Source organism: Gobius niger, assembly GCF_951799975.1.
Source record: "Gobius niger genome assembly, chromosome: 2".
NCBI classification, from domain to species: Eukaryota; Metazoa; Chordata; class Actinopteri; order Gobiiformes; family Gobiidae; genus Gobius; species Gobius niger.
Window position 1 is genome coordinate 17,231,978 of NC_136853.1, and position 14,784 is coordinate 17,246,761.

The window sequence follows — 14,784 nt, forward strand, 5'->3', positions numbered from 1 at the left end:
ACACACACACACACACACACACACACACACACACACACACACACACACACACACACACTATATAAAAAACATAAAAAATAATCATAAAGTAAATTGAAAACAAAATATGTAACTTTCAGTTGAACCGTTTCCAGCCTGGATTGGAGCATTGTCAGAGTCCTGTCTGACCCTGATCTCATCTTCTGCTGCATAAAACTGAAACGCAGCTTGACCGTGTTTTTTGTCCTAATTCTGGGCAACACTCCCTGAGGTTCTCAGAGCCCGACATGGTTTATATGGCACAAACACAGAGGTAGGTAGACTAAGGCCCATCCAGCCCTCCCATTCGACCTGCAAACATCACCAAGCCAAAACAAATGCATGGGCTAAAATAAGTAGGACCACCAAAGAGACACCAAAGATATTTTCAGTGACATAAAGGAAGGTAATTTGAGAAACTAGAAACTATCGGTTTAGGATATGACATTAAAAAGTTAAAAGTTCCAGAAATGTACACAAGGCCCATAAGCGAATCCCCGTTCTTTCTTTTGTACATGGAATTCTTCTTCTCCTACATCACTTATTATAGAACACAAAAATGTTAACTTCTCTTTATAGCCAGCATTATCTCACAAGACTAAGGAATAATTAGAAAATCATGAAAACTTGTGTCTTATGCGCTTTAAATTCAACACATGTAGGCTACCTAATTATGAACAAATCAGATTAATTTACTATTGGAGCTGATCAATGCAGCTCAGATTAATATACTTATACCAATACTCTACTTATACTGAAAATATGTATTTTTATGTTTATTCAACATTGTTTTCTGTAATTACAAGCCCCATGGAGTCCCTGTTGAAAGAAGTTACTGCATTAGTGTATATTATAGTTCCCACAGAAATAGTGCAGAAGTGTTGCAATTGGGTGGTGTGTCAGTGCCTCTTTAGCCCGAGCTGATTCATATAAACGGCCCCTCTCATCTCCCCGCCTCACTTCAGAGCAGGACAAGGTAAGTGATGGATGGCTGTGCCTCCTGGCTGCCAGGGATTATTAGTCCTGAGCTGAATAATACCCCACAAACCTCCCCCCGGCAGCATCACTCGCACCCTTCGCCCCAATGTGACACGGGCTGCCATATGTTGACTGTGTTTAAAGACTATTTCTGTGGAATTACAAATCTGCAGCTATAGTAGTTTTGGGAACTCAGCAGCACCTGTCTTCTCAAGGTCGTGGGCTCATGGTAATCTGTTTTGTCAAACTACACAAACATGATCTCTTATAAACTGTTTATGTGAAGTCAGTCCTTCATTTATTTTATTGAAATGTGCTTCTTTCAAGGTTGTCCATTTTCAGCATCAAACATAAGCCATAACCTTGTTTTAGTAACCTTTTTAATTTGTCTTAGATACAGGTTTGTCTTGTGTGTGTGATAAATACTTACAGTAGAGCTATCAATGTTGTACAACGCTATGAAAGAAAGAAGCATGTGAAGACTAGACTTTTTTTTTAATGTTTACTTGTTAGAGCGGAATTACTTTTTATGAGAAAGTGACTCTTGCTCTTGAGTAGTGTGTTTCTCCTGTTTGAACATGTCAACAGAGGGAGGATTTCCATTATTATTATTAGACTGTAGTGGGTTTATGCGGCCTATGGAAAACTTTCCTTTGCTCAGAAATGTTATGCTTGTGCCCTATTGCAGACACAAAACATCATGTATGACATGATTTCGGACTTGAATGAGCGAGGAGAGGACATGGACAAGAGGATTGGGCTGTTGGAGACCAAGCTGGAGACTCTTCTGAGTAACTTGCAGGCACTGCCTGGACTCATCAGCCAGGTGATCAGCCAGCAGCACAGGGACTTTCTGGAGGTGCAGCTCCAGCCGTACGACAAACACAGCCCTGAGCGCTCACAGTCCGTGTCCCGGCGACGCTCCTCCTCCACAGCACCACCCACGTCCTCCGAGAGCAGCTAGAGTCCAAGGGTCTTCCGCTCAAGACTTTTGCCATCATATGGCCAAGTTGCATTTATTGTAAAGCCTTATGGTTTCAATATTATCCAAATTCTGATGACAGAATCCAAGATACTGCTACGATATGTTTTAACAGATAACTTCATGCTGTTATTTATTACCTCAAAGTTCTTGATATCCTTGCTCTGGTGACCACAATAGCGCTTCCCTCAGTTAACTTAAGGCCTATCGATGGGGCTGTGAGAAGAATTCTACCCATCTCTATGCAGCGGTAGCCAGTTTTAAGTGGCCAGGTTACCACATCTGAAACTATTGCACTAAACTAGTGCTTCTCACAGACAGCTGTGCTTCCACTGGCTTGACTCAGTTGCAGCGTTCCTCAAAAAAATTGAGTAACGTAAAGACTGGAGGCAGGCAGCATGACAGATATTGAAATATTGTGACAGCTGAAGGCAGTTTAAGATTGTCCTTTCACACTGTCACTCACAATAAAATGAGGAAACGGCATATATCCTTTAGGTTACAAACAGCATTAATAAAGAAGTTTTCTTTTACAGAGTGCCCTGTAGAATGACTATTTTGAGGGCAATACTTAAAACAATTTAATCCTCTAGTCAAAATGAATGCATCAAAATCTGTACTTGCACTTACTTTTTAATCAATGCACTTCAATTCTGACTGATATCAATGTGTTGCTCATTAAAAGAAGGTTTGAAATGTTTGGGCATGGGTTCACTATACTCATTTGGTTGTTGTTGTTCTTGTATTTTTATACAAAGCATAACTTTGAAACGTTCCTGGTAGGATCTGTAATAAACAAAATCAACTTATTTTCTTCAGTGTAATAGTAATGCAATAGTAGCACTTTTCCAGACAATCATAGGTGCATGCACTAACCTTGACAATGGTGTAAGCTACTACTGTCAGTCACACACAAACATATTCATACAATGGCAATATGGATGGTGTACCTTGCTCACGGACACACTGGCTCACGTCAACCTTTGGGCTCTAGTCCCAGCCACCTCAGTGCAGAATGTGCTTGTTATATATTCAGTAGGCCTACTATCATGCAGCAAAATTCTCTGATGCAATAAAAAGATTTGAAATCTTGCTAAAACAGTAGAATGGCGAAGGCCGGCATATTTTTTTTAAATACTTTATTCTGAACAAGGACAGGCACTCCTCACGACCACAAATGTTTTAGGAGCTATTTTGAGTTGTCTCAAACGCCCTCTTGAGGTGATTATATGCATGGCATACATGTTTACACATGGGTTGAGAACTTGTTCTCATATGGTCCCATGTGATCAGGTCAGTTCTAATCTTGACCAGCTATTTCAAATCACTGTCCAATCATAGCCTGAATCACTTAAGTTCATTAAAGCTTTGCATTAAGATTTTAATTTGTTCCCATTCCACTAGACTAGATACAAGCAGTCAGATCAAACATTAATCACATAATTTTATATTGTCACACTATATATTAGTATATACAGTGAGAACCATATGTTTACATACACTTCTCAAAAATACATTTGCATTTTTATCTCACTGTCTGACATGTTTTTCTTAGGTCAATTAGAATTTTAAAAATGATTTCTATTTTGTCAAATTCCAGAAGAAATAACTACAATAGGACTACTATAGGGGAAAGCCCAGATGACAATGTCATGTCCTTGAAAGCCTAGGTCTGGTGCAATTTCAAGACACTTGAAGGCCACGTTCATTGGTTCAAACAATTATGGAAATGTCCAGTCATCATACAGATCAGAACGAAGGCGGGTTCTGTATCCCAGAGATGAACGTGCTGTATCTGAAATGTGAATATCAACCCAAGAACAAATGCAAAAGATCTGGTGAAGATGCTGAATTTGGTAAGAGTTTTTCATTATCCAGAGTGAAACAAGTCCTGTACCGACATGGGCTGAGAAGGAACTCTGCCAGGAACAAGCCCTTACTCCAAAAGAAACACAAAAAGCCAGATTGGAGTTTTAAAAAAAAGGATAAAGATTTTAATTTTTGGAGACATATCCTGTGGTCTGATGGAAAAAGAAAATTTAAAAAATTGGCCATAATGACCATGGTCAGGTTTGGAGGAAAAAGGGTGAATCTTGCAGCCTGAGAACACCATCCCATCTGTGAAATACGGGGGTGGCAGCATCATGCTGTGGGGCTGTTTTGCTGCGGATTGGACTGGTGCACTTCACTAAATAGATGACATCATGAAGAAAGAAGACTGTAGAAATATTGGAGCAACATCTCAAGACATCAGCCAGGAAGTTAAAGCTTGGGCACAGATGGGTCCAAATGGACAATGACCCAAAGCAAACTGCCAAAGGAAAACAAAGTCCATGTTTTGAAGTCGTCGTCACAAAGTCCTGATTGCAATCCAGGTGAAAATGTCTTGGCAGAGCTGAAAAGGCATGCGCATGCAAGGTGACCTACAATAGTGTCTCAGTTACACCAGTTCTGTTTGGACAAATGGACCAAAACTTAACTGCAAATATTGTGAGAAGCTTGTGGAAGGAAATCCAAAACGTTTGACCCAAAATATACAGTTAGAAGGCAATGCTACCAAACATTAATGAAATGTATGTAAACTTTTGGTTTTGTAAAAAGTCATTCTATTCTATCTCTCCTTCTGGAATTTGACAAATAGAATTTTATTCATTTTTTTATTCCAATTGATCCAGTTAATTCTGGTTTCATGTTTGACAGTGAGAGGAAAATGCAAATGCGTCTTTTTATGAAATGTATGTAAAGATCTGGTTCTCACTGCATATACAGTGGGAGGAAATTGCATGTGAACGCTTTGGAATTTCTCACATTTCTGCCTTAATTGGTCATAAATGTGGTCTGATCTTCATCAAAACCATAAGAATGATTAAACAGTATCTGCTTAAAGTAATACCACACAAACATTTACATTTTATCATATTTTTATTGGCCATAATATGTAAACATTCACAGGACAGGAAGGAAAAAGTAAGTGAACCCAGGAATCTCACTGAACTGCAGTAGTTTTGTAAAGAGGAATGGTCTAAGATTCATCCTGATCGTTGTGAGCGTCTTATCAGCAACGACAGAAAAGCAGTTATTGCTGCAAAAGAAGGATCAGCCAGCTTCTTAATACAGTGGTTCACTTACTTATTCCACGCTGTTGTGAATGTCTCAGGTTTTTCTACAAAATGATCATGATAAACTTGTGAATCAATTCTTCTATTGATGATAGCACGTTGTCCAGGCCCTGAAGCAACAAAACAGCCCCTCACTATGATTCTCCTACTCCAGACTTCACAGTGGGGAAACCAAAGTTGAATAGAATTCTGGTGCAGGAGCATCATGGTGTGGGGCTGTTTTGTTGCCTCAGGGCCTGGACAACGTAATATCATCAATGGAAAAATGAATTCACAGTTTTATCAAGATATTTTGCACACACACACAAAAAAAAACAGAGACGCATTACATTTTCCTCTGTAATGGGCAGACGAGCCCCAACGGGACGTACGACCGAAACATAAATGAAGTGGCGGATATCTAGAAATCCTACCAATGGCTAGACAGAGCCAGACTAAAGGACAGCACTGAGGCTGATCATGGCTGCACAGCAGCAGGTCTAGAGCAATAGAGGCCCAGATCTACCACACCAGACAAGATCCCAGGTGTCGACTGTGCAAAGAGGCACATAACTGCAGGGTGTAAGATGTTGGCAGGAAAAGGAAACCCCAAGGTCAAGTAGGAAACACCTCCAAAGGTGGTAGAGAATGACTGAGCCAAGATCCTGTGTGACTTGAGGAAGAGTTTTATATACATATACGGTCTCTTTTTTTCCTAAAGCTAAGGTAAAGTCCTCTACCAGAGGCCTGGGAGCTTGAGGGTTCTGTGCAGCATTTTTGTTGTTCCTAGAACTGCACTTTTCTGGACTGAGATGTCTGATGTATTTCCTGGGATCTGCTGTAGCCACTCCTCCAGTTTGGGGGTCACTGCCTCGAGTGCCCCAATGACCACGGCGGGCACCACTGATGCCTTCACCCTCCAGGCCTTCTCCAGGTCTTCTCTGAGCCTCTGGTATTTTTCTTGTTTCTCATGTTCTATATATATATATATATATATATATCTCTTTTACCTCCAAGCTCGGGTCCTCTACCAGGACTGGGAGGACTGGGAGCTTGAGGGTTCTGCGCAGTATCTTTACTGTTCCTAGAACTGCACTTTTCTGGACCGAGATGTCTGATGTATTTCCTGGGATCTGCTGGAGCCACTCCTCCAGTTTGGGGGTCACTGCTCTGAGTGCCCCAATTATATAATATATATATATATATATATATATATATATATATATATATATATATATATATATATATATATATATATATATATATATATATTTTTTTTTTTTTATTATTATTATTATTATTTTTTTCCACAGCTATTTTCAGGTCTTTCCAGAGATGTTCAATCGGGTCTAAAATCTGCTCTCAACAACATTCACAGACGTGACCTGAAGCCACTCTTTTGTTATCTTGGCTGTGTGCTTCAGGTTGTTGTCCTATTGTAAGATGAACCGTCACCCCAGACTGAGGACCTGAGTGCTCTGGGGCAAGTTTTCATCCAGGATGTCTCTGTACACTGCTGCATTCATCTTTCCCTCCATCCTGTCTCGTCTCCCAGCTCCTGCTGCTGAAAAACATCCCCACAGCATGATGCTGCCACCACCATGCTTCAGCGCAGGGATGCTATTTACCAGGTTCGGTCGGCAGAACCAGGACTCTACCGTTCTGAACTTCTACCATTTATGAATGATGGATGCCACTGTGCTCTCCGTGGCCTTTAATGCTGCAACAATTTATCTGTACTCTTCCCCAGATCTGTCTCGAAGGTCTACAGACAGCTGACGTGCACAGTCAGCTGTGGGACCTTATAGAGACAGGTTGTGTCTTTCCTTATCAAGTCCAAAGAATTAATTTGACCAGGTGGAATCCAGTCAAAGGTTAAAACATCCCAAGGACGATCAGTGTAAACAGAATGCAACTGAGCTCAGTTTTCTTTTGAGTGTCATACCAAAGAGTGTGAATACTTAGGTGGACTCCATGTGATATCTATATTTATGTATCATTTGGAAACTGAACTTGTGCTTTTATATTTAAATTAATCCAGGGTAAAGTATTGCCGTTCATTATAATGACACATCATAAATCTACTTTGTGCTTCAGAATAGTGTGTCATAGAACTGTATGATATGGTGAAAAAATAATCATATTTTATTCAAGTAAAAAGTAGTGACCAATAATAACAGCAGAGCAGAGGAGCTGTGAATGGATGATTCAAGTCTAGAGTAGAACATTGATCCATATAAGAAGACTTGCCGAGGAAGGGCATACTTGATATAGCATTGTCACGACACAATACGTATCATGGATACAATAGTACACATTGGGCCAAGAGGCCAGTTGTAGGTCTACTTCTACTCAGTTACATTTAGCTACTCAAGTACATGTAGGCTACTTTATTTACTTTTTGACGTAATGTAAGTAATGTAACCAAGAGTAGTTTTACTATTAGGGTACCTTTTACTTGAGTAATGTATTTGTATATGAAGTATTTGTACTCTTAATTGAGTAAAGTAACAAATTCCACAAGCGTCAGCTGCATATTGACAAAAATATAGCCTGTGCTCTGCTCTCCATGCAGCTACACCATAGCAATTCACTCGAACTATCGCGAGACGTGGCGTGATTTCGGCACGTCTTCCATGTTGCTAGCTAATGTAGCTAACACATGCCGGTCGGAGAGCATTATTCTTCGTAAAGAGTGTTGTTTTGTCTCTTTCATTTACTTTCTCTGACTTGGTTAAGTCGATAACAAACCGCCATCATGAGTATCCTAGCTAAAATAGCAGAGATCGAAAATGAGGTAAGCATAAATGGAACATCTGGCGAGCGCAATGAATCTGTCACGTTTCAGCTAGTTAACCACTATGCTATCCAATAAACACGAGCAAACACTTTTAAGAGCAATGAGCACTATACAGCTGTTATTGATATCTGTAGAAATACATTATTAACATCAACTTCAGGTTTTCACAACTGATTTCCTTTTGGAGAATTGTGATTAAACCGACAGTTAAGTTAGCTTGTAGCATAGGAACTGTAACGTTACCAGCTCAGTTTGTCGCAGCAAACTGGAGATCACACCAAATGATAATATTAATATTAGTAAGGAAGTTAAACCCATCACCTCATCATAATGCAGACTGTAAAAGCTCACCATGTCATTTTGAACAGATGACTGTCCATTTATTTGACAGGGACAGGACACATTAATGAACATTTCTGTAAACGTGTCAATAAGCTACAGAGCTAGTTTTCAACTTTGGTCCCTGAGTGTATAATAATGCCAACAACAATTATGATGGGATGGAGGCTACATTTATAAACCCTGCAAAGACCAACTATTTTGTGTTGTTCATTGCACCAAAATCTCTGTGTGCAGTAACAGAACAGACATTCAGATGATGTTATCAATGTATGAATTGTATGAACACATGCTATGTTATGTAAGAATGTAGCCCCAACTTTTAAAATGTTTTATGTGTTTTAATGTGTACTGTCCCTGTCAAATATACTCTATTTATTTATTAGTTTATCAAATTGCCAAAGCCAAAATTATAACTTATTAACCCTTATTTTTGTAGTGTTGGATTGGAAGCTTACTTGTACAGCGCTTTTCACATGACACAAGTCACTCAAAGCACTTCACACACGAGTTAATCTATCAGTTTGCTATAAATTAGGTTATGAATGGCAAAAGTTTGTACGGTTTTACATGAGTAATAACTAAGCTTGTATAATTGCATAGATGAACAGGACCCAGAAGAACAAGGCCACAGCTCACCACTTGGGTCTGCTCAAAGCACGTCTGGCCAAACTAAGGAGGGAGCTTATTACACCTAAAGGGGGCAGCGGCGGTGGGCCAGGAGAGGGTAAGGCTTATTTTACTATAACAGTCACACCTTACTGGCATTTTGTAATATCTTTCAAATGCGTCTTGCTTCTGCTTTTTAGGTTTTGATGTTGCAAAAACGGGAGATGCTCGTATAGGTTTTGTTGGGTTCCCTTCAGTGGGGAAGTCTACTCTGCTGAGCAACCTAGCAGGAGTGTATTCTGAAGTTGCTGCGTACGAGTTCACCACTCTTACAACGGTACCTGGTGTCATTCGTTATAAAGGTGCCAAAATACAGGTAAAGAAGGACAAGTGTAGCAGTATAGTTTATCTACCGGTACTTTAAAAGAAGGATTTTCTAACTTCTTTGTTTTGCCGTCAAGCTTCTTGATCTTCCTGGAATTATTGAAGGAGCCAAGGATGGAAAGGGCCGAGGCAGACAAGTCATTGCAGGTAAAACTTTCATGCAATTTAACTGAAAAAATAATTAGAATGGAAAATGGTGTCCTGAAAAAGTATGTCTCTGGTTTTACGTTGTTTTCAGTCATTCTTTTCAATCTGATGTGTCCCTCATTGTCTTACAGTGGCTCGAACTTGTAACCTAATTCTGATAGTGTTGGATGTGCTGAAGCCTCTGGGTCATAAAAAACTCATAGAGCACGAGTTGGAAGGCTTTGGAATTCGATTGAATAAGCAGCCGCCAAACATTGGCTACAAGAAGAAAGACAAAGGAGGCATCAACTTTACAGCTACAGTAAGTACATACCTGCACCTGTCTGCAAAAAATCTGATTTAAAGCAGGCTTGCAGTGAAATGGTATAGGATTTTATGTAGACGGGGACAGTGCACAATTTAACATTGACCAAAAGGAAAGCTGCATTGTACCTGGTTATTTCTACTTGTAGTCCCTGGGCAGGTTGATGTTACAGTACAAAAACATGTAGATGAATATGTGATCATGGAGTTATACATTTCAACATCATCTTTAACATACATTCAACTTAAATAATCTGAGAACACTTCCCATTTCCTAATAAAACTTCCCATCACGTTCTATGTGGTCATGCCGCCTTTGCTATGCCCAATCCCGTCAGACCTTGGAAGCTAAGCAGGGAAGGGCCAGGCAGGACTTGGATGGGAAACCGTTTGGTAACACCAGGAAGCCTAGCGAATGTAGTGTGTGAGTGAGTGGTTGGTGGTGGTCGGAGGGACCGATGGCGCAGACTGGTTGCCTCGCTTCCGTCAGTCTACCCCAGGGCAGCTGTGGCTACAATAGTAGCTTACCACCACCAAGTATGGAGTGAATGAATAGGGCAATGTGAAGCGTCTTTGAGTGTCCAGAAAAGCGCTATATAAAACCGATGCATTATTATTTATTATTATAATTTCCATTCACTACTATTTGTAAATATGATGTTTTCAACTTAAAATCAAGCAAAACATACATACCTGCTCACTGAAAAGTATTACGTTTATAATGACTTTGCATTGGGCCCTCTTCTGGGTCACAGTAACAGACAAAAAGGAAAAATATATTAAATATTGAAAAAAAAAAAACTTTTATTGAACCAGGAAAGTTTCAGTTTCATTCAGGGCTGTCCAATATTGTTTTTATTGCATCAATTTATGTTATAGTTTAACAGGTTTGAAGTCTATATATTTAGAGAACAATTGTTCAGCAAATAAAGAGAATGTTTATGCTTTTATTTTTCAAAAAAGGTTAATCTTTAGAAAAAAATGTTGGTTTAAAAAAAATAGTGCGAGCGCCTGTTGTCCTTGTTTGCACTCATACTGCACTGCCTGAACCTAAAAGGTTGCTACTCCAATCTGGGATTGCTACAGCTCTGCAACATCATGTGGCCAAAGAAAAGGTCTGCTGACTAAATAAAAATGCTAAATGACCAGGATATGCTATCAATGGATTTTATTTTGCCACTAATGACACAAACATTGTTAAGATTAAAATGCGAGGATTCATCGGGCTATAATTGTGAAAGAGTGGGAGCATGAGGCATCACTTTTCACACATCCACACAGTGTCCTGACTTTGCTGGAGCATCCTTTGCGCAGTGGTTTTGGTGTCATCAATACAGGATCTTGGCGAAAAATGAATGCAATACGGAAATAAATGTTGTGACATTGCAAAATCTTATTGAAAGTGAATTGTGTGCCATATTTTGTACTTCTTAAAGGGGCAATGTATTTACAAAAAATACCTAAATAATGCAGGATTATAGCCAAAGTTAATTTCCATCCTCTGTCCCCAACCGGACCAGGCTACACACCACACACTCAGCAAAGCAACAATCAGTCATCGTATATTCTGCACACACACGCACACACTCATGCACTCCTATACACCCCGCCCACCCACACCCAACCCTGCTTTCCATTCCACACACTTCCATCCGCACCCAACCCATGGTCCTACTCAAAGGCAGTTCAACAAAACAATTTTATCTCTAATGTGAATAAAGGTGCTTTTACTAATCTCAATAATTCCTTTTGAAATGCATGTATTAAGTAAAATCTTTATTCCTTTTCATGTGAATTTCTCTATATTGTGAGATCAGTGACGTCTTGTCTTATGTGGCACCCTGGCCATCCATGAGCTCGACTGTTATTGCAAATCTTTTTCTTTTACTGCCAGGCCTCATGATCTTTTTTTTTTGTAGTGTGCACAAAGTGAGTTAGATGTGGAGACGGTGAAAACCATCCTTGCCGAGTACAAGATTCACAATGCTGACATAACTCTGCGTAGCGACGTCACAGCGGATGACCTCATTGATGTAGTGGAAGGAAACCGGTGAGCCACTATATGATCACAAAAAGATCCTCAATATCATGTTTAGAACTAAGCACAGAGTTTGCACATGTAAGTTAAAGTGATAATTAATGTCACCTGCTGTATTTGTGTCACCAGAGTGTACATCCCATGCATTTTCGTACTCAACAAAATTGACCAGATCTCAATTGAAGAGCTCGACGTCATATACAAAGTGCCCCACTGTGTCCCGATCTCTGCCCACCACCGCTGGAACTTTGACGACTTACTGGAGAAGATGTGGGACTACTTGCAGCTTGTGCGAATGTAAGCAACATGATCAAGTATTGCACAGAGTTTAGTATGTATTTTAAATATACATGTGTATTTTGTCATCCAACAGCTACACCAAACCTAAAGGCCAGCTGCCGGATTACACATCCCCTGTTGTACTTCCAACTACGTACACTTCAGTGGAGGATTTCTGCCTAAAAATCCACAAAAATCTTATCAAAGAGTTTAAATAGTGAGTATTGCCCCTCCTACATTACACTTTTCATCAAGGATTATTTCATTGATTTAATGTTTATTTAGTCCCCAAAAATTATAAACAAGAAAATCCTCAAATACAAACACAGCTCAGCTTTTTGGATATAACACCATATGGCTACATAGCTAAAATGACGAATAATGATAAAAGGGTTTAAGACTGCACAATCACTTTCTAGAACTATTTTGGTAAAGTGCACCATAAAAAGATAAATACTGAACTTCAATTAGGCCCCTCTGCTGCGGCCTCCTAAAAGACAAAGGCATCCATCAATGTGTAAGTGACCCTATGGGACTGAGTCAACCAACTAGATTTGAAAATAGCCAAATGGTTCGGGTGTAAACATTTTTTGTGTGTATTTCACTTTGTCCGATACTGAAGTAATGCATTTAGCCGTCTTAAAACTGACCAAATTTCTCTTTTACAGTGCACTCGTGTGGGGCTCATCGGTAAAACATAATCCTCAAAAAGTAGGAAAGGATCACGTCATGGATGATGAAGATGTTATCCAGCTTGTGAAAAAGTAATGGGATACTTCCATGTCGCATGGCCTTTTTAGTTTAATACACATCTGTAGTAAATACCAAGCCTATCTATGAAGCGTTTGTGTGATGTTTTTGATCCAATCTAAAAAACGGCAAAGAAAGGCATAAAGTGCTGCATAAACCCACCGTACTTGGCACCCAGTGTTGGGGAGAATACTTTGAAGTTGTATTTGGTTACAGGATACTGAACACTTGCCTTAAATGTATTTTGGAATGTATTTCATGACTTGGTATAATAGTGTTGTATTCTGACTACTGGGAATACTGTCACATTGATTATTTATCAAAAAAATTATCAAAAGGAAAGTAGGCTCCGCTTGGAACGCTTGATGTAAATTAATTTACCACTAATTAGAAACGCAAAAAGCACATTGCAAATGCACTGCAGAAGTGCATTATTGGATGAAGCTGAAATCTAATGATTGAGAACTGTGATTTATTCTGTCACTTCTAAACCTTCCTTCCCTCAAATGAAAGAGCAACTTTACAGGAATACAATTACTTAAAGAAGAAGGTATTTGAAATGTATTCTGTTACTCCCCAACACTGTTTAACACCATGAATAGTTCATATTGAATATTGGTTAAGTATTGCACAAAACTGTTCAATAAAAGTCTTCGAACAATTCTCTGTTCTTTTTTGTCTTGACGAGTGAATATGATCTGGCTCGTCCTCAGCAGGCAAACAGTAATACATCATTCGACTCATTCCATTTGTTACATTCATTTCAAAAGCACACGGACATTTAGCATCACTAAGTCCGACCTAGCTCAGTTCCTCATAGAGCCCCCAGTTTAACATCGGTGAAAGCACTAGAGTCAGACGGATTCTTGTTTGAGAGCCTTGTCCAGCAATGTGATTTATGTGACATTGATGATGACGGCACTTACAGAGGCTGACTGCCCACCCCCTCTTTCTTGTGGGGACGGCCACTCAGGTTAATCAGTTCATTCACTCAGACGCAGTCTGGGGACAAAATACAGCAGCTGTTCACAACTAACAAGCCTCCACAGAGCTAAATAAATGCATTTCATAAGTACAACATTGGACCACTGCTTTATCTTGTGTCTGTGCTGCAATCTGTTCAATCTGTGCAGCCATTTTGTGGTTGACCACCTGATCATAGAGACTGGAGCCACACTATGAATATAAAGAGAGCGATGAACATATCTAAAGCGTTCAAGCAAAAAGGATCACACCACAAAAGGCAGCAAAGAGGCAAAATTAACCTTAGATTTAGAGGGAAGTCCATTACAGAAATGTCACAAGACCGTATTTATGTGATCCTATCTGGAGGAATCGAAAGGGATTACTAGACATTTAAATTCAACTTCATGCAAAGTGAAAGAATGCAGATGAACTTTCTATAACAAGGTAAATGTGTGAGAATCGCTCCTAAATACCATATTCTAAAAAGTTAAAATCTACAAAAGGTGCAGTACGGTTTAACTGTTTTGTAAGTGTATAAGGAGGTATTATACTCTTTCAAAAAAAATAAAGGACTTTTGAAGAAAAGCTGCAGCGGTTGAGCTGAGAGCATTGCCTGACTGACTGGCCTGCAGAAGCAACAGCAGGATCAACCCTCTACCCCACCCCCTTTCTCCCTGTAAATTATAGCAGCACTTTAGCTAATGAAAGAGTTGAAGACCGGGCACTAATAAAAGCCATTAAGTGAATAAAGCACTTCCCCCTCTAACAAAATTAAAGAATCTACCCATTTGGAGAGGGAGGACTCTGTATTAATATTTATGAAATGCGGAACAAGACCCCCCCAAACTCCTTCCCATGTCCAATCCTGGGCTGACCAAGTGCTCCTTGCCAGTGCACCTATCCCAAGAGAACATCACCAACCCCTCCTAGCTGGAAGGAGGGGCAGGAGATGGGGACTTGAAGGGTGCTGAGGACGCAGTCAGGACAGTCTGTCTCCAGTAGAGCAGGCTGGAAGACCAAGACTCCGCTCCAGCACATCCAGCCACCTTCGCCCCACCGAAAACCCGCCGCAAAGAGCCCGGGCCCCTTGAAC

General features: G+C 39.9%; 2 protein-coding genes across 5 annotated transcripts in view; both read left to right on the forward strand.

Annotated features, from left to right (window-relative positions):
• kcnn2 (potassium calcium-activated channel subfamily N member 2) overlaps nt 1-2,831 on the forward strand; it is a 37,014-nt gene extending 34,183 nt beyond the window's left edge. For 2 of the 4 annotated variants that reach the window (XM_079582970.1, XM_079582969.1), the window contains exon 7: nt 1,685-1,857. In XM_079582970.1, the coding sequence (XP_079439096.1) occupies nt 1,685-1,709 (25 nt within the window). In that variant the 3' untranslated portion in view covers nt 1,710-1,857. Of the gene's footprint in view, nt 1-1,684 lie in introns of all 4 variants that reach the window. The other 2 variants (XM_079582972.1, XM_079582971.1) reach the window with 2 other exon arrangements.
• A 4,853-nt stretch (nt 2,832-7,684) lies between these two features.
• drg1 (developmentally regulated GTP binding protein 1) lies at nt 7,685-13,331 on the forward strand. The gene is made up of 9 exons (XM_079551958.1): nt 7,685-7,873; nt 8,819-8,942; nt 9,025-9,200; nt 9,286-9,355; nt 9,487-9,656; nt 11,578-11,708; nt 11,826-11,993; nt 12,070-12,192; nt 12,644-13,331. Exons 1-9 carry the CDS (start codon nt 7,835-7,837, stop codon nt 12,741-12,743), a joined length of 1,101 nt encoding a protein of 366 aa, XP_079408084.1. The 5' UTR covers nt 7,685-7,834; the 3' UTR covers nt 12,744-13,331.
• The last annotated feature ends 1,453 nt before the right edge of the window (nt 13,332-14,784 follow it).